Raw genomic sequence first — 19,691 nt, 5'->3', positions numbered from 1 at the left:
TCAGATTGAAATAATACTCCAAAATACAATAAGAAATCAACAAATGTAAAAATAAAATAAAACTTAATACATGTTTCAGATAACGAATGGTATGAATGACCTTGACAATAAAGAAAAAAATATATAAATAAAATACTTTTTTTTGTAATTGTTTACGCATAGGAAAGGGATCGTATGTAAACAATTAACGATTATTTAGAAAAAAAAAATTTAGTATCAATTTACACCTGTCAACATAAAAATATTGAAAATTAAAAAAATTGTCATCAATTGTGAAAATATTGAATGAGGTGACATGAAGAAGTGGCGCGTCAGAAGTGAGAAAGAAGAGCACTCAGCTGCTTGTCCTTTCAGGCTCGGATCATTTTTTTAAGATTAGGAAGGAGATCCCTCATCCAGCTTCTTTCACATTTTCCTGCGGTGTATTTTGGCATGACAGATATCAACTTTTTTTAGTAAGCCGTTTGTCCTGGAAGTTTACCGATAATTTTTCAGCTGGCTCAGAAAGGTAGATGATATCTTCATCATTGTTTATATAATTTTTAATAGAGTGGTATTTTAAAATTTAATTTCTTCATCTTCCAACGACTAGGTTCCTTTAAGACCTTGGGCTGGTCAAACATCTTTCATTAATTTGATTTAAAACCACTTGGACCAAATTCTGCCTAATAGAACCATCCCTCAAATCTACTATGAATTAATACTACATTATTTTCTCAAGTTTCACTTCATGTCCTGCATAAAAGATCCAATCGTCTAAATTTTGATAATTGGATTGTACATGTGAATAAATGGTTTTATTATTAATAAATTATTATAAATAAATTCATTTATAATCCATACTATGCTCATTCTAACTATAATCTAACCTCGAAAACATATAACTCTGACTACGGAACCAACCAAAAAAAACAAAGAAACAAATTGTAAATCTCAGAATTAAAATTTTTTTCAAGGGCCCATCATGTTTACATAACATAAATTCACTTAATTATCATATTAGTTCAATCATTAAGTACATATATCGTTTTATTTGTGTATTATTAAGTGAAATTAAAATTTAAACTTATTTTTCTCAGTTCAGTTACTTTCTTAGTTTGGTCCCTTTTTGTGGATGTTTTTATTTCTTGTATTTAATAAAAACGTGTAGTACAAGTATTTAGCTTAGTTAATGTATTTACTAAATGACAGATTTATAGTTAAAAAAGATATTCCTCATTCATCCTGGAACTATATTTTATGTTTTCCAGTTTTGATTGAATCTTTTATAAAGTTGTTTCAATGCCAAAGAGGCGTACTGGAAACATTTTGAGAGCATTGCGTTTAATTATAGTTGCAGATTTAAGGTAGCTATTATATAATGTTATTTTTTGTCGTCATTTGTATGTATTCATAATGTTTATATTTAATTTTATTTAAAATTGCATATGTAATTATTTAGTTCTTAGTTAATTTTCAATGTTTCTATTAATTTTAATGCATCTATTAGTTTGTTCATACCTACTATGTTTAATTGAACATAGTATTTTTATATATCTTTGGTTTGTTTATTTTATATTATATTTACTTGGCTATATTTGTGTTTCAAATTAAAGATATGCGAATCACGGATTTGCCTATGTCAAATTATGTTGATAATAATAATAAAGAAAATACTAGAGTATACTGAAAATCTTAAATAAAAAAAAATAACTACTGTTGTTTTTCAAATTTTTATTTTAAAAATTATGTAATTTCGAGATATAATAATTAATCTCTGAATTTATATTAAAAAAATTCAAAATAATTAAATATGGAAAAACAGGTACTGGTAGATTAATAATTAATCTATTATTTAAATTATTTGTTAAAATAGTTGGTAACTAGGCCACAATAACAAATTAAAGGCTCAGGATTTGTAGCACTGTGGGTGTATCGATGAACAGTACTACGTCGTATGAGCACGTAATGTTTGTTGAATGACAAGCTGCAAACGGTTACGACTTAAACAACTGTATTTATGGTGAGTATAGGGCTGACTAGGAATGAAGGGGAATATTGGAATTTACGCTTCTGTTTATGGGGATTAAATGTAGTGAGGTTTTCCTCATTCGAATCAATTGTTTGTAATATTCGGTGCGAAACGGAATAATTTCACAATTGTTGTAAATTCTGGTATTTCTCTGGAATTACTGAAAGTAGTAATATAACATTCGAGCAAACCGTCTTTATTTCGTATCCAATTTATTTTTTAATTTATTGAGTGAATTTGATAAACATCTTAATGTTTAACTTCTTTTAATAAATCATGAAATTCATGCATAAAGGTCGTGAATCTCAAAACATGTCCTATATCTCTTATTATCTCTTCACACTGGCCTAAAACTACTTTATCAATCATTCGAATTATACGAACACCAATAAATATTTAAATAACAATACATGACTGTTGTGCTTACAAAATACACTGAAAATGTTTACATATTTATATTATTGTCTTCTTTTAATCAAAATAATTGAAATAATTGCAAAAGTAAAAATGCACTTTTGAACACACCATTTGTAGTAGTAAACTTCGTTTGCTTAAGTATAGGTTTTGTTTCTAAATAGTTATTTTAAAGTAGAAACACATCAATATTCACCTTGGTAATCGGAAAAGTTTTCCTGAAGTGCCTTTTTTGAATTCAGCACTCATTCTCCTGTTGTATTTAGTAGGTTAGTTGTAAACCTAATGATTATGTTTGTTTTTATATTGATATTTTTTTTTATATTTGGATATTGAATGTTTTTACCTAAATAATCTACACAATCAAAATCACGAAATAAGCATGAAAACTGCATTAAATAGGTATATGTTTCTTCAAGATTAGGAGATTATTTATTTTCATTCTACTACAAATTGCTGCTGGTTAATATGTGATAGAATTATCTGTAATTATTTTGGTAAAAATAATGCATTTCATAAAAGTATAATTTATCGATTTATTTACAGTAATAAAGCTACCTTGAATACATTTTTAAAAATAGTTTTTTAAAAATTTAAAATCATAAGCACAAAAAAAAAGACCTGTAAGTCGTTTGACAGATACTTTTCACATTTAATTTATAAAAAAAATCAAAATTAAATTAAAAGGAATGAAATGAATTTTCAATGTGATACTGCTCTGCAATGATACAATATGAGGGACTTTCAGAGACCACCAAAGCTATTCAATTAACATCCTCTTCCAGTTATCATAATCTTCCGGGGGAAGAAATAACAAGAAGTTCTGTGGTTGGGGTCGTTGACTGGAGACGATGTGCTTATCCGCCAATAGCCTCCAGAAGGTGGACCACTATCCAATACCAATAGCAGTCTTTTTCATCCAGGCTCTTTTGTTGTTAGGTATTTTCTTTGCAAGATTGTGACAAAGCTAGGGACTGCACTATATTCCGTAACGTTTATAAATATGAGATCGTTCAAGAAAATAGAAAAATTACTGATTGGGACAGGTTACGTATTTGCTTCATCAAACAAATGTTATTTCTAATGATATGCATAGTAATTTATTACTCCAATGATTATATTACCCAAATGATCGATATCAATAACATCATCTGAATTCTATCATAAACCCAAACTTCACAGTCCATTATAAAAACTTACACAATAAAAATATAACTTATGAAGTTATGAAGTTCTGAAACAACGATACGAGGAACTGAGGTGGATTAGAAATTTCCTAGTGAATAAAAAGAAAAGACTGCCCTAAGACAACCTTTCTTAAGTGTGTCAAATATTAATTAAATAAAAATAATTAGCTTATTATTAACCCCTTACACAGGAACATAATTCATGTTTAACTTTTGTATTAAGAGGAACGAAAACTTTTCATCAGGAACATTTCGCTGCTTCAGAAGTATATATTACCAACTGTAAAATTTTATGAAATGGACTCTACTAATTTAATGGACTCAAAAATTCATTTCCTAGATAAATAATTGTACAAAAAATTCGCTATAGAAGGAATTTTTTATGTGCAATTGTGTCGATTTACAAATACCTGGTATATTTATCTTTGAATCCGCCAACACGATCAAGTAAATTTTATACAGTTTTACTATTGCATCTCTATACTTCCGGAGTTACCATGACTTTAAGCTGTGTAAAATCCTACGCTATAAGAAACATACCTGTAAAAAGGCAAAGTTTGCATAAAGAACACATGTCTGAGGGATTATATTGTCAAATTTATGCTGTTTCCATAAGAATCATTAGTGCTTATAGTGACTAATGATTATTATCAGAATTATGAATTTGATTTACCCTCTACCCCTTAAGAAAAACCTTAATAGGGATCTATTTTATTCTATTATTTGAAATAATCTAATTTTTAGGTATTCACTAGATTTGATTGATTTAATTGACGGATTTTAAGGTTTATAATTATTTTAAATCCACATATAAAATAAGCAGATTGAATAATTATGTTATGTTTTTTTAAGGATAACAAAATAGTTTGGCCATAGATGCTAGTAAACACAGAACTCAAACATCATAATAAATACTTACAGTTCACCTAAAGAACCTTTTATTTATTTTCATCTCATACAGGCATATTAACTAGTACAAAATATCGAATAAAATGTAGTAAATAATCATTTAGCATTTGCTGTTTAGTAAATATTTATTTCACAATACAAATACACTCACACAAACCATTTTGCGAGACTAGATTTGGACTCAAAAATATATTTCCGTTAAAAATTAGATATAAATTTTTTTCAAGGCCCTCAAAAATATAGATCATTAACTTAACAATCAAGGAAAAAGATGTAGAAATTACATGTTAATTTTTTTAATATATTATCTAACTGACACATCTTAATTTTTGAATATATTTTCTAAATGATGTATAAATGTATACATTAATTTATTTTAAGCTGTTTTCAATAAATTCGAGTTTATTGATCATTCTTTGATAGTTTTGCAGAATATTAAATATATTTTTTCGGAGCTTTCATTAATAATGATTTTAAGTACACCAAGCACAACTAACCTTTTAGATATTCTGTAGGTATCAACATAGATTTTGTAAATCCCTTTCCTTTGATGCTCTCTGAATAAAAGGCAATGCGAACAAAAGGAGAAAATTTTAAGATAAACAGAGTCACGCGTCTCTGGATCGTTACGAGGAGCTATTTTGGCCAGCAGGTGTTCCTGACGATGTAAACACTTTCCGACGAGGATTGAAGGGAAGTATGGAATGCAACATCTGCTGGTTGACATCTGGGCGTGTTTCAGGTCTTAGATACAATTAACTGCCCGTATAAATATTTACAAAAAAAGAAAGAAACCAATGAAATATTTATGATAGTATCAGCTAAGAGCAATCTAAATATCTTAAAAAATGTGGTTTGCCTGCGTTAGGAACTCGGCCGTGTGATCAATGTGAATGTCTATTTGTTTTCATCTTAGAGAGCAAATCGTGCTCATTTTTGAACAATAAAAATTCCTTTGGATATTATATTTGCAACTCTTGGATAAAAATTTGGAAAAACTACATACATTCATTGCTTTACTTAAAATTTTAATTTAATTGCTTAATTTTTAATTTTATTTATTTTTTAATTTATTCACCTGTGTCATAGCCCAGAGACATATAGAGGAGGCTGACGTTGTGACAAAAATAACAAATATATAAGCACAAATTAAGAAATATAAATAAAAAAATAATAAGGAAAAGTTAAAAAGTGAAAAACATAAAAATCGTATTCTGGATTTTCGGAAGTCTGGTTAAGTCAATTCAATTAAAAAATTTTGAAGTTAAAAACTTCTAATTTGAATATATTTTATTCTAAATTATCATAATGTTGCACAACGTTTCGGGACCACTGTCCCATATTCGTGTACTTTAAAAACCTTATAATCAGTCAAAAATTTGATTTTCTTTATGAAATTCAAATTTTTGACTGATTATGAGGTTTAAAGTACATAAATATGAGACAGTGGTCCCGAAACGTTGTGCTACAATATGTTGATTTAAAATAAATTACATTCAAATTGGATGTTTTTTAACCTCAAAAAATATTTATTGAATAAAAATCGTAGTGTAAAAAAAATACAGACAAAAATGTAACTAAAAGTCAAAATAAAACTACTTGGTGTAAGTTTAAAATATTTAAAGATAATACATTAACACTATTTAAAATAAAAATACATAAAATCCATAAAAAAAAAATTGCGTAGAAATTAAGAAAAATAAATAATATAAAAGAAAGAAAACACAGAAAATTCCTTGATAAACTAAAAATAAATTGAAAATTTTTGAAAAATACTGATATGTTAAAGTAATGGTTAATCACTAAGGAATAAATTTTAAAAAAATCGAAATAAATGGCAGAGCAGAAAGTAAAAAATTAAAAATCGATAGAGTTAATAATATCATTCATTATGTATTACATTATGAGGGAGTTACTTGTACAGATCAATAAAAAAAAAAAAAAAACAGCCAGTCATAAAAATTATTTGGATGGAAAATCAATATGTGTAAGAAAAATGTAAAAATCCTTCTACATGTGAATTTAATATTGAATAAATACATTTAAAATTGGTGATATTTTCTTTTTAAAAAAAATTGATATTTCTGTCGTAGTTCTTATCAATTATAGACAAAAATATTTTCCATTTCTTCAACAAGTAATTATTCCGAAACAAATGTAGACTTGCTTCATTGTTTTGAAAACATTCACAAGATTTTTTGGATGGACACGTTAAAATAGAAGATGAAAACTTGTTAAGAATGAAAGTGTCTACTTGGGAGCTTAATTTAATACTATAGTGGATTAGGTAAGGCGATACTATGATCTATGGCTGAAGGTAGCTGTCAGTATGTCAAGGCAATGTCACATGTAACTAGCTTACACCCGAAGGAGCTTCAAAACTCAAGGCTTCCTCTTCGGAGTCGTTGACCACTCTGGTATGCGGTTCGCTAGTTAGATTAGATTCTGTATTAATCATCACAACATTCCATATTAAAAAAAAACACGTTCTACTTTATTTGGCCGATGAATATATTGGATATTCTACGCAAATGAATATATGACTGCGTTGTTTTATATTGGTGCAACTGGCAAAGATATTTATTGTTTAGTATTTGACGCTGTTTAACGAGCTATTCCTCAGAATAAAAGTTGGGTGATATTACCCAAATTAATTACTATGCTGGTAAGCTGGTTTAGATAAGGAATTATTTGTAATTTGCTGGTATCGATGGGGTGGAATGTATTTGTAATAAATTGCGATCATGCTTTTCAAATAAAATAACCTCGATTCTCTCTTAAGCTTTCTGAAACAATTTGTTATATGGTTTGAACAAAAGTAATTACAATATATGTTTTACAATAAACATTTTTGGTCAGTTGTGCTACAATCAAAGAAAAAAACAGGGATTTAATGTAATACGTTATTGGCTCTTTGAAATGTATTTTAAATATTCCGATTTTGTGATAATACATTTTTTATTGACCATTTTCAGGCTTTGATGACTTTTAGACTTTCCTCAGGCCGATAATTATCGAAAATTCCGCAGTCAAATTTCTTTCAAAGTATTATTTATCTCTTTGTTGGAGTTTTTTACAACTGTCACCCTGAAGAAATTCGGACCGAAAGAAAATAAGTTTTACTTATTGGCATTTTCACTGCACTGACCGTACCTTCGGCCGGATCCGTCTTAGTAATCAGTCTAATATGTAGAAGCCACAAAATACAGGACCCTTCAGATTTAGGAACTATTTTCTGAACAACTAACAGTTAACAGTTGATTGATAAATCAATAATGAGTTTAATTAAACAGTTAATTAAAATCATTATTGTGTATAATAACTCAAAAAAATACAATTTTTTTTTACATTTATATAAGATACTTTTGATTTTTAGCATTATCATGAATTATTTTCAAGTCAACTTCTTGATATAAATCATTTTCTATCGACATACTGATATACAACTGAATTTTCCTTGAAGAATCGTATTTCTTCGTCCAGTTTTGATTTATTTTAATCTATTGATCTCAGGAGTTACGGGTCCCTACGGATAACAAGCAGGAAAATAACACGAAAAAATGAAAATGAAACGTTGCGAATACCCACGAACGTCTTATCATATTTCTTTTTGCATTAATTTTATCTTTAAGACGTAAGCTAAGAATACTTCGTCATGTATCATCATATATTAATTTAATTGGGTAGTTTGCAAAGATTTGTTTTAATATAAAATAAAAATGTTTGAAATTCATTTCTCGAAAGATTAGATTTTTAATTATGTTAATTTTGCATACAGCAAATTTGCATTACATTTTATGCACGATACATTGTTATATATGAATAGTCTTATTAACCCTTTTCCAACATTGCACGTAAAAAATCACATATTTATCTATAATATATTAGGGTACTTCCGAGAAAAGCAGAAATCTACCGAACTAGATTGATAGTAGAGTACCTGCCTTAATCTATTCGGCTAGATAATTTTGGTGTAGGACTCTATCAATGGCTTATGCTTCACTTCAGCTATTTGCTCGTAGAACCCGATGAGCATTAACCAGTCGGATTAGTCCTGTGTTGCCGCTGGTTATTGAGGTCACTAAAGAGAACATCAAATATTCCATTGTTTTATTTGAATCTGCCAAAATATTTTGAATTTCGTATTTGAACTGATTTGATTGAAAGATGAGTAAATAAGATTTATGAAGGAGAAATTAATGTAGTAGAACTTATAATAAATATCTATTTTTTTTTAAATTTTATTAAGTCCGTTTGTAGTTTCCACTTTTATAGTTCATTAATGTTTACATGTACATGCAACCTCTCTCTTATCAATATTTCTGTATAGGTATCGACTCCGTATCGTGTGGTTTCGATTCAGAGCAGGAGAAATTAACATTGATTTTTTGGCACTCCAAGCAACGAATCTTTATAAAACCAGTTTGGTCAATCAACTCTGACTTTACCTTATCTTTAATTATCCCAAACGAACTGTCTAAATTTCAAATTTTACTGATTAGAAATATTATATAGATATTTCTCTTTATCCTGTTTTCTATTCGAGTGATAATGAGCCGCTGTAGCTATAATATTTATTGTTAACGAAGAAGGAGAAAATATCCTACATAGTTGTTGTAGGAGTTGTCTTAAGTTTTTTATATTTGAAATTGTCTTAGTTTCATTACTCCACAATTCGAATGGGTAAAGAAGGTGTAGAAAGATCGGGATTCATTCGAAACCTGATTTGCGAACACCATAGTGATTAGATAATACCAATCCTAGACTGAGTTGGAATAGAATCACTGGCGACATGAAAGTTACCTTTAACGGTCCAGATGTGTTGTACAGACTCTTTACGGCCACTTGGACTGTTAAGGGTAACTATCAAGTCCAAGGTTGGTCTTGTTTAGCAAATCTCTGTGTTCTCCAGTAAGAAGAGGGCTTTCTCAAATCTTCTTGAGCTAAGACTTGACTCTCTCAATCTTTTTCTAATGGTTGATTGAGAAATTAGTTTTATCAAAATCTTATAAACCGTCAAATTAGAGTGCTGTAGAATTGAGTTTTCTGAATGGTTCTATTACAATAAAATAGTCGTCAATGTAAGTGATGAATTACAGATGACCTGTATTACCTGAACTGAGAGCCCCAGTGAAAGGCTTTCCTCCTGCCAGGTAGAATATAGTGCAGGGAAAATTATTTTTGGGATGGAAAGTTTAATACAGTTTGAGGAAAACGAAGAAGATAAAATGAATTAAAGAAAAGAAAATTAACATAAATAATTAAATAAAGTAATAACAAATAAAAAATAATATATATATTACAAAGGAAAAAAATACACAAAACGAAAAAATTATGAAACAAATTATTTTTATGTATTAAAAAAAAGAAGAGAATTTATAATCAGGGACTGCCTTCTCTTTCTCGCCATATAGTTTTTTTTTTTTAAATTTAATAAGTTTTAATAGTTTAAGTTTAAATTTAAGTTTTTTTTTTGTTTTTTTTACAATAACATGTTTTTTTAATCTGGATTATCTCTCTAGGAAGTCTGGAGAGTCAATTCTTTTAAAATTTTTTGAGGTTAATTACTTCCATTTTTGAATGAATTATTTATTATTTATTCATGATATTGTACAACGTTTCGGGACCACTGTCCCATATTCATGCACTATAAAAACCTATTACAATAATAAAACTAACATGACACCGTTGTACAATACCAAGAATAAATAATAAATAATCCATTCAAAAATGGAAGTGATTAATCTAAAAAAATTTTAAAAACATGTTTTTTTTAGTAAATAAACGCCGTCTATAATTGAAATAAACTCTTAAAGTATATAAGAAGATAAAGACTGTATCAGAAGAATAACATTAAAATTAAGTAAGAAGAAAAAACAAACAAAATACATATGAAAGTCGTACGTATAAAACCAGATTTGACAATCATAAAAATATAGTTACTTGGAATGCAGTATCTATAATATGACTAATCCTTATTAGCTATCATATAAAAAAAGATGAAAAACACGCGTAAGGTTCCAAAACTCGGAGTGCATAAACGAAAGAGTATAGACACAAAAAACTATTTTTGTGTTGACCTGTGTCATTAATAGGGTCTTGCGAGCTGCGGTTTTCTGACCCCTGATCTAAAAAAATTATCTTTTATTTATTTTTTTTTTTTACCCTAGTGCAAAGTACATGCTTGTGGGAAATCACTGAACGATCGGAATAAGCAGACTGGTAAAGCCACTATAAATCGGCCTGTCGACAGCTCATCTTCATAACATCAGTTCCCTCATTATCATCTAAAATTCACCAAGCAATCAACCATGTACAAAGGAATTTGAGATTCTTTTTTCGTCTAGTAAAGCTGCTCTTAACCATACCCGTTGATCATTCATTTTACTTTACTCTAATTTTACGGGTTCGAATGAATCACAATATATTCCATAACTAAAGTTATGGAATAATAACTGCCTCTTCCATAACGAAGAGGCAGATCATTAGACTCCATCGTAACTGATAGAAGGGCTGCTTGCAGAACTGATATCGAGTTAACTGGATCTAGCTAAGCTTATCAGTCCCTAACCAAGAGATAAGACGGCTTCGCCTTTTCCTTATGATCAACAGATAAGCTTAAACTTAGAAATTGTAATGGCACAGTTTATTAAAACAATAACACTAATTTAACCATTATTTAAATAAAATGGTAATTATATGTGCACTTTATTACTTTCATAAAATATTAGATGCACCGAAATGAATATAATGAACAGTGAATTGTAGATATAATACTAGGACATTGATTCTCCAAAATGTAGATATGGGTTTGAGCTCAAGGATGGATATTTACGTTTTTCAGCACCAGGTTATTTGAACTTCTCAGCACGTGTATTGTATTAACCCACTAATTTAACTTAGCCCCGAGGGGACCCTTGTGGCCGCATATCCTCTAATTGAAATTCATATAATATCTTTAATGTAGTATTTTAACAATACACCTTAATATATTTTGGTCAGCGTTCTAAAATCCATTTTGTAAATGAATCCATAATATGACAGAACTTAACCTCAGAATTGTTAAAATATCTTCCACTGAAGTAACTTTCATTATGTTAGTTTGAAATAATTCATTTCATATTTTTTAAAGTAATACAAAATTGATAAATATAAACTATTAATGGATTTGATAATTTACTTAAGAGATAGGAAGAATATTTTTTCCAAGTTGAAAATACATTTCGGAAATAAGATTAGCTAGAGTAAAGACGTATTATATATTATTGAAAAGCCTAAGATTTTAGAAAAAATAATATTTAATATAAAACCCATAAAGTTCCGATGGTGTGACGCACATTTTTGTAAATATGTATATTAGCAGAAATTGTACCTCTCCATTTATTATATTTAGTTTAATTATATTTATTTTTATAATTTTTTTATTACTTATTATCAGAAGTGTTTGTCTTCTTATGTTTTATGATATGGTATATAGTTTTACTTTATTTGTTCTATTCTTATTTTATATATTCTGTTAATTATAGTTGTTCATTTTTATCTATTTAAATTAATTATTTTATTATATTTTATGACGTTTTATAATTTCATTTTTATTTTGTATTTCACTCTAAGACTGTAAAGACTAATTTGGACGCCTGTATATTATTCTAAAGTGATCAACCCTAGAATAAATAAAAAATATTATTATTATTTTTACGTTTTGTCATTCTGGTTTTTGCCACCATAGGTATCAATAGTTTTTTTTTTATTTAACTATATATCACCTTCTCAGATGACAGGATTACTCGATAAAATTATTCTTAGTATTTTCAATATTGTTTCTATAATAATTTAGTATTAAATAAATGTAATGAATAAAAAAATGTAAACTTTAGTAAACTGGTATATATTTATTTTTATGTCAAACTTTATCAAAAGAAATTTCGTATCGAGAATTATTATTACAAAGTACTTTTGTGAAAACTGTTAAAACCGGAGTGATTCAATTTGTTAACTGCACTCAGCATCAGGCTAATTTGGGAAATTAGGTTTGGAAAGTATTGCCACAGTAAATAATATAAAAATATATCATCTTAAACGAACGAGGAATGGTATCAACTCCAAGTATAGATGGTATGTGGTTGTGTGATACGGGCACCGCTCCAGATTTTTACTTTAAAATATATCATTAAACTTTTATTTTGCTATTTACTGAGAATACTGAAATAAATGATAGAGCATATAGTTTTTTTTTTGTTAGTTTCACATCATTACCTTCCATTTTACAAGATTAATTTATCTCCCTTCTTTGTAAACAGGTCAAAATAAAAACAAAACTGTGTCCAATTCATAAACTATTGCGTTGTAAAATAAGTTCGTAGCGTTTTTAATGGCGATTTCAATAAAAACTTCAGATTCTTGTAAATATTTATAAGTAATTATATATGACCCATTTTGATCTATTACAGTTACCATCTTTCAGGTGATTTTTAATTCCATCATTCTCAGATTTTTGCGCTATGAACTCTGTGCGTGTTTTGCAATTCTCCAGCGAATTAAATTGTTTCCCTTTAAGAGAGTTTTGAAAGGCCCGAAATAAATGAAAATCTGTTGGGGCAAGGTCTGGTGAATCGGGTGAGTGGGGACATTCGGACGTTTTGGGGATGCTACGTCCATCTCTTCAGCATATGTTATTTATTTATTCCAGTATTAATGGGTAAGTCCAAACTATATTAAATAACATTAATAAGGATTGAATGACTGAATTCGACTTTTTTTTTAATGTAAATTACGACAAAAATATTTAAACAAAGAAAGATTTTTTTCTTCGACATTGAGTCACTTCTCCAAGCCTTGAGCATCTTCAACTTTGAAACCTTGACTTTATACATCAAGACTTTAAGGATCCTTAGAGCAAAAGAAAAATTAAGTAATTATCATAATAAATTTATGTAATTTTCATAATAAATTAAATGAAATCAATTGTCAAGGTTTAGCTTTAGGTTTATTGAGAATAGCTTTCGACAGAAACAGTCCACTTGACACACCATGAAGCTGAAGGTGGACCATGACAAATTTTTGTCGTAAAATAAGTCCAAACTATATTAAATAACATTAATAAGGATTGAATGACTGAATTTAGATAAAGATAATTTATCAGAGAAAATAGTTAACCAACCAATTGAAGACAAAAACTCTTGTTTCTGCAAACGTATAACCTTTAAATTATGGTCTGCCATTAAGTACAGAAATGCCTTATATCAAAGCATCTGAGAGAGAAACCAGAGAATATCATTGATCAGTATTTAGTATTCCTAGAATGTTAGAAGGGATATCTCCACAAACATTCGTTGTGAATGAAAGTTCATTCCTGGAAACCATTCTAGTAGGTAAAGTTTCAGCATTAATGATATCTGCTCCATGGATTTACAGCCGATGCATGTTAGATGGTATAAAGGATCGGAGATTCATTTTTAATTTAGCTGTTTCATTCGAATATAAGCAAAACTGAGCAATATTAATAGTTGATTAGGGAACTTTAGACAGACCATTCATCAATCCAGTGATATGGGAAGCTGTTTCATACTACCGGGAAAACCTTATGGAATTATTTGTAGTTGAAGCATGGAGGCTAAGCATAACGAATTTCTTTTTAATGTAAATTACGACAAAAATATTTAAACAAAGAATGATTTTTTTCTTTGACATTGAGTCACTTCTCCAAGCCTTGAGCATCTTCAACTTTGAAACCTTGACTTTATACATCAAGACTTTAAAGATCCTTAGAGCAAAAGAAAAATTAAGTAATTATCATAATAAATTTATGTAATTTTCATAATAAATTAAATGAAACCAATTGTCAAGGTTTAGCTTTAGGTTTATTGAGAATAGCTTTCGACAGAAACAGTCCACTTGACACACCGCTGAAGGTGGACCATGACAAGTTTTTGTGAAAATGTTTGTCGTAAAATACTAAAAAGCCCTGTTTTTACAATTTTAAATTCCAAAATCTGTGTCGTTTTTCAACTTCTTTTTGAATATAAGCTGCCAGGGAACGGTAAATTAAATTTTAAAACTGATGCTTTTGGTGAGTTTAAAGCCCAACATTTCAGAAAATCTTAGTTTCTTTAGCTGTCCCCTCAATAGGATTCCTAAAATCAAATAATGTTTGAAACACTTTTTTGAACAATTTCTACTGGATTTGAATATTCTACTCTTTATACTAAATTGTTTTTAGAAGGTTGACCCATGTTTATAGATATAGAAAAAAATACTATAATATAGTGGTATACATAGAATATACGAAATATATGAAATATATTTTTTTGTTGTACCAGAGAGTTCAGGAATACCCAATCTATACGTATTTGTGTTCAGGAAGTGTCAGCTGTGAAATTATTTACCAACCAATTGAGTATTATCTGTTTGTTTATATTATATAGATATAAAACTATTATAATCTATATAAACTAATTAAAGAACAAAATTAATGTAAAAGAAAAGTTGAAAATAAAGAAAGGAAGATATACTAAAAAAAATTAATTGTAGACTTAGAACTGGGTGATAGAAGCGAAGCTTCTGGCAATGAAATAATGTATTCAAATTTTATTAATAATGATCATTCATTCCCTTTTATAGCTTAAGACCGAATGTTCCAGAATATTAATTAGAATAGAAAAGTCATTCCATACGTCAATTCTAGAAGAAATTATTTTATATTGTAATAGGAGGGTATGACATAATAGGAGATTACTCAAACGGACTGCACTGCCAGGATTGTTAAGCTCCTCTAACCTTCTAATATCCTATTACAATATAAAAAAATTCTGCTAGAATTGATCAGCGTTAGTCGTTCAGTTTGATTTTGCGTCATGATATCAATTTACTCCCTAATAATTTTTTTTTCTTAAGTTTTAGAAAGTCAGTAAAGAGTCCAAATTGAAATGTTCTTAAACTAATTCAAGTAAAAAGGAAAGAAACATTTAAGCGATTAATTTTTGTACAAATAATGGTTTGACTATTAAATTCATAACGAAAATAAATCTAAATAATTATGATAGAGCAGAAAATAACAGAGCATGAATAAGAAAATATTAGGTGTCAAATTATTACAAATGATATAAATTAAGTTTCCTGAAGACTAGTGGGATATTGTTACCAGTTGGTGAAGAAAACCATCGAGGCTGAACAATGAGGCATTGTGTCTTCTATGAAATTGTTTTATCAGGGGGCAAAGTGAATGTTGAAAATAATAAAACTGAAGATGTGCTTTTGAAGTGCAAAGATGCAGCCTCGTTGGGAGGTATGTATTAGTTGCTAGGCTAACATAAGCTTTTGCATGATTAACACCGTATTACATTGTATTTGTATTACAATTAAATGAACAAAAAATATTGATTATGAAATAATGTACAATTGAACATTATGCTTATGAAAATAAATTAATTCTTTGATTTGGTCCACAATACAATAACCACCGAAACCATTACGACCTACTCTAATGTTTCCATGTTGTTGGCCACAACACGCACGGTAGATAGTTTCCATGATAACACATTGAGCATGAAATAAAAATTAACTAAAATATTATAGTTTTTCTTGAATAGAATAAACTTTCAGTAGTTAGCCGGGATCACAAATTGAGATTTTTGAGGTCAATTTAAAACAACATAAAAAAAAATCAGATCTACCCGCCTTTTGGCGTTTTAAAAGTTCCCAGTTTCCTAGATTAAACCACTATAATAAACTGTTGATCTTCCAGGACGAATGCCACTATGAAAATCCTCAACTAGGTTCTTCGACCATGGATACTATTCTTTTTGCTAAGAGGGTGGAAAATGCAAATGGAATAATAAAATATAATTCTTACCTGCGGTACTGCCAAGAAGAGTGCCACGAGCCAAATGACTATAACGAACTTGACAGCTCTGGAGAGCTTTGAGACAGTGTGGGTGAGAAAGGGGTGGCATATTGCGATGTAGCGCTCCATAGTGAAGGCTGTGATAGTGAGGACTGTCGCATTGGCTGAAGTCTCTGAGGCGATTCCGGTCAGGATGCAGAACGTCTCCCCGAACACATATGACCTGAGAAAGAGAATTATTTATTTAATTACCTTCATAAATTTAATACTATGTAAAATAATACCATTCGTTATACTAAATAATATCATAAATTAGATTTATAGAGCTGTTGGTTTATATTAATGCTCTTATGATATTCAAACTAGGATAGGAATAAAAATATTTATTTTTTTTCATAAAAAAATATATTTAGGGGTTTCTGTGGACGCTAAAAATGAATTCGACATACTTTTTATAGATGAAAAGTTTTTCGGCCTGCAAAACCGATTTTTGGTATTTGAGATTTTTTATACTCATTTAATACAATTAAAAATATATCTTTTTTACTCTACATCGAAAAATAAATCATTTGGTATATTACAATCCCACTATGGCGTAATACGGTAATTTATTATTATAAAATTTTTATCAATGTCATTTTTTTTTTTTTTGATTGATAGATTTATTTATTGATGGATATTATAATCTGTCACACAGTTGTGGGCAATAGGTAATAGTGATGAATGATCTCATACATACTAAAATAAAAAAAAAACTTAAAATATATACAAACAAAATAATAAACAAGATGAACATAATCAAACTATCTGTATGAAAAATAAATAAATAAAATAACATAATGATAAAATAATATATACAATATCAATGTAATTAGCGTAAAGAATTGAAATAATTTAGCCCGACTGACCAAGTAGAAGAACTTCGTTTTTTTTTTTCAAATATCAGAAAAAAAAAATAACTTCGACTTAATCTGAACGAAGCTTAGTAAGCGTTTCGAACCGTTTAATCTGAAACGGACCTTCATAAACAAATGAGAACCAGAAATATAGAATAAAATTTTTGAATTTTTTTTCTTTTTTGAAATCGTTTTTTCTTCCATATAAACGCATGCAATCTAAAATATATTAATATCAATAACAAGAATGGAAATTCAGATTTCTAACAGTTGTGGTTACGCTGACTTTGGATAAAATTACAGGCCTAATGCATTGATTTCTTGAATGTGGGACTTCGCTAGAAAAAAATATCGTCCATAAACCATGCCTAAAAATAATTTTGGATTTCTATGAAAATTTGTATTCAAGAGTTTCAAAAGACACTAAAAAAGGAATCTGAGTAGAAGGTCTACTTCACAAGGAAACAACTTTAGGTATTAGTAATATTTTAGAAATTTAAACTTAGTTAATACAATCAACAATCTTTTTCTCTTGGTATACTCACAAAAACATTGATTGGTACATAATAAACATTAAATACATGCAGAGAGCAAAGGCGGTATAGAACAATATGAAAAAATCTAAAATTAAGTAATATTTTTTTTCTCTGTTTCAAGGGCGCATTGGCAAGACAAGATCCACGGACACGTGTCTACTACCTTTCTACCTAGTATCAGAGAAAAAATTTCTATGAAATCGGTGATCCCACGTGCATAACCCACGCAGTGAATTCCTAGAGATATTTATCAATATAAAAAATCTTCCCAACAATCTGAAAATAATGTCATATGAAATATTACATGCAAGGAAATCATACTTTTTTTCATTTAGGAGAAATTCTAAAGAAAATTCAAAACCTTTATCTTTAAAAACCTTCCAGACAATTCTAAATAATTTAACTCATAAAAAAAAAATCAAAGAAACGCGTAACTCATGCGGATTTATGACATAATTTTATGATAATTATAATGTTAAACTTATTTGAAGTAACTCAAGGTTAATGAAATCTGATTTAAATAATAAATTACATTTATTTGTAGTTTATTGGTTCAAACGCTCTTATTTACTTCAATATTCATTTAACTATTTTCTTTTTGCATTGTATTTAAATGATGATGCGCATATATTGTACATAAATCTATAATTGTTTGCAATAAATTAATATACAATTTACTCATTGAATTGGATATTATGCCTTTATATTAATTAACTATAAGAAAGGTATTTATTTCAATATTTTCAGATTACTTCTTAGTTATTTATACACAAATTCAGTTTTTAATAAATTAATCATAATTTTTCGTTAATATGATGAATTAAATATATATAAAGCGAAAGTTTACTAATTAAATAAGACAAAAGTTTCTACTAATAGCTATTTAAGAAACAATTGGCAGTAGTAATTAAAATAAGTCATATAGGAACAATATTAAAGTGGCTTTAATTGTGGGATTTAGGAACTCTGATAAAATTCATAATCATATCAAATTATGAAAATATTAGAGTGAGGAGGGGAAAATACAAAAAAAGCTTATTTATTTCCTCCTTGTAATGAATTATAATAAAATATTAAACAAATTTATAGTTATTTTAAGTATATTATGACTTACACCAGCATAATTTAATTGCAATAATAACATATGTTTTATACAATAATTATTTGTTGTTTGTGTAGCGTACTTCCTTTTAAGTGCATGATTAAACGATAATAACGTTTTTTAAACATAAGTGTCAATGTCTAAACAGAAGAGGATGTACACATGCAAGATCTTTATTAAATAAACATACAGCTGACTATATTTTTAAAAATATTAATTTTCTTGTTTTTATCGGGTTTAACGCCCTCATGTACTCAACTTGGACAGGAAGAAAGGGCGGGTTGTCACACAGGTTGTTAACCTGCTCTAGCTGCAATGAAGGGTAAAGATTTATCCAGTTTGGCCATCAATAAATTGTCATTTCTTATTGTTAAATTGGTATATTATAATTTTAAATTTCATTTTGTAATATTAGAAATTACATTAAAAATTATTCCTACTGAATTATTTAAATTATTACTGTATTTAGGGAGATTACAAATATGATGTGAAATTAGGAAGATTACAAATATACTAAACTGAATTTTATAATCCCCACAAAGCATAAAATAGGAATTACTAAAAACTATTTATTCTATGAAGATTTAAAAAATATTACAAGTTATTACAGAATAAAAATTACTAGTTTTAGTTTTCGCTGTATCGATATTCATGCGGATACAGTAATGAATTACTAACAGTAGCCATATTACTACTTCAGTATGTTATTATTTTGTAATTTTCATATTGTATTTTAATTTACTCTGTATATATCCATATCACTTTCTTGATAACATTACATCATTTATATAAAC

At 28.3% G+C, this 19,691-nt stretch overlaps 1 protein-coding gene across 1 annotated transcript in view; it reads right to left on the bottom strand.

Annotated features, from left to right (window-relative positions):
• The window catches only part of LOC106684928 (pyrokinin-1 receptor), a 252,524-nt gene that overhangs the window by 61,347 nt on the left and 171,486 nt on the right, over window positions 1-19,691 (bottom strand). The window contains exon 4 of the mRNA XM_014427306.2: window positions 16,373-16,586. Within this exon, the coding sequence (XP_014282792.1) occupies window positions 16,373-16,586 (214 nt within the window). The remainder of the gene's footprint in view (window positions 1-16,372; window positions 16,587-19,691) is intronic.

This window comes from Halyomorpha halys, unplaced genomic scaffold (assembly GCF_000696795.3).
Source record: "Halyomorpha halys isolate HHAL.00 unplaced genomic scaffold, Hhal_1.1 Scaffold629.1, whole genome shotgun sequence".
In the NCBI taxonomy this organism is placed as follows: domain Eukaryota; kingdom Metazoa; phylum Arthropoda; class Insecta; order Hemiptera; family Pentatomidae; genus Halyomorpha; species Halyomorpha halys.
This window is presented reverse-complemented; position numbering and strand designations above follow the sequence as displayed.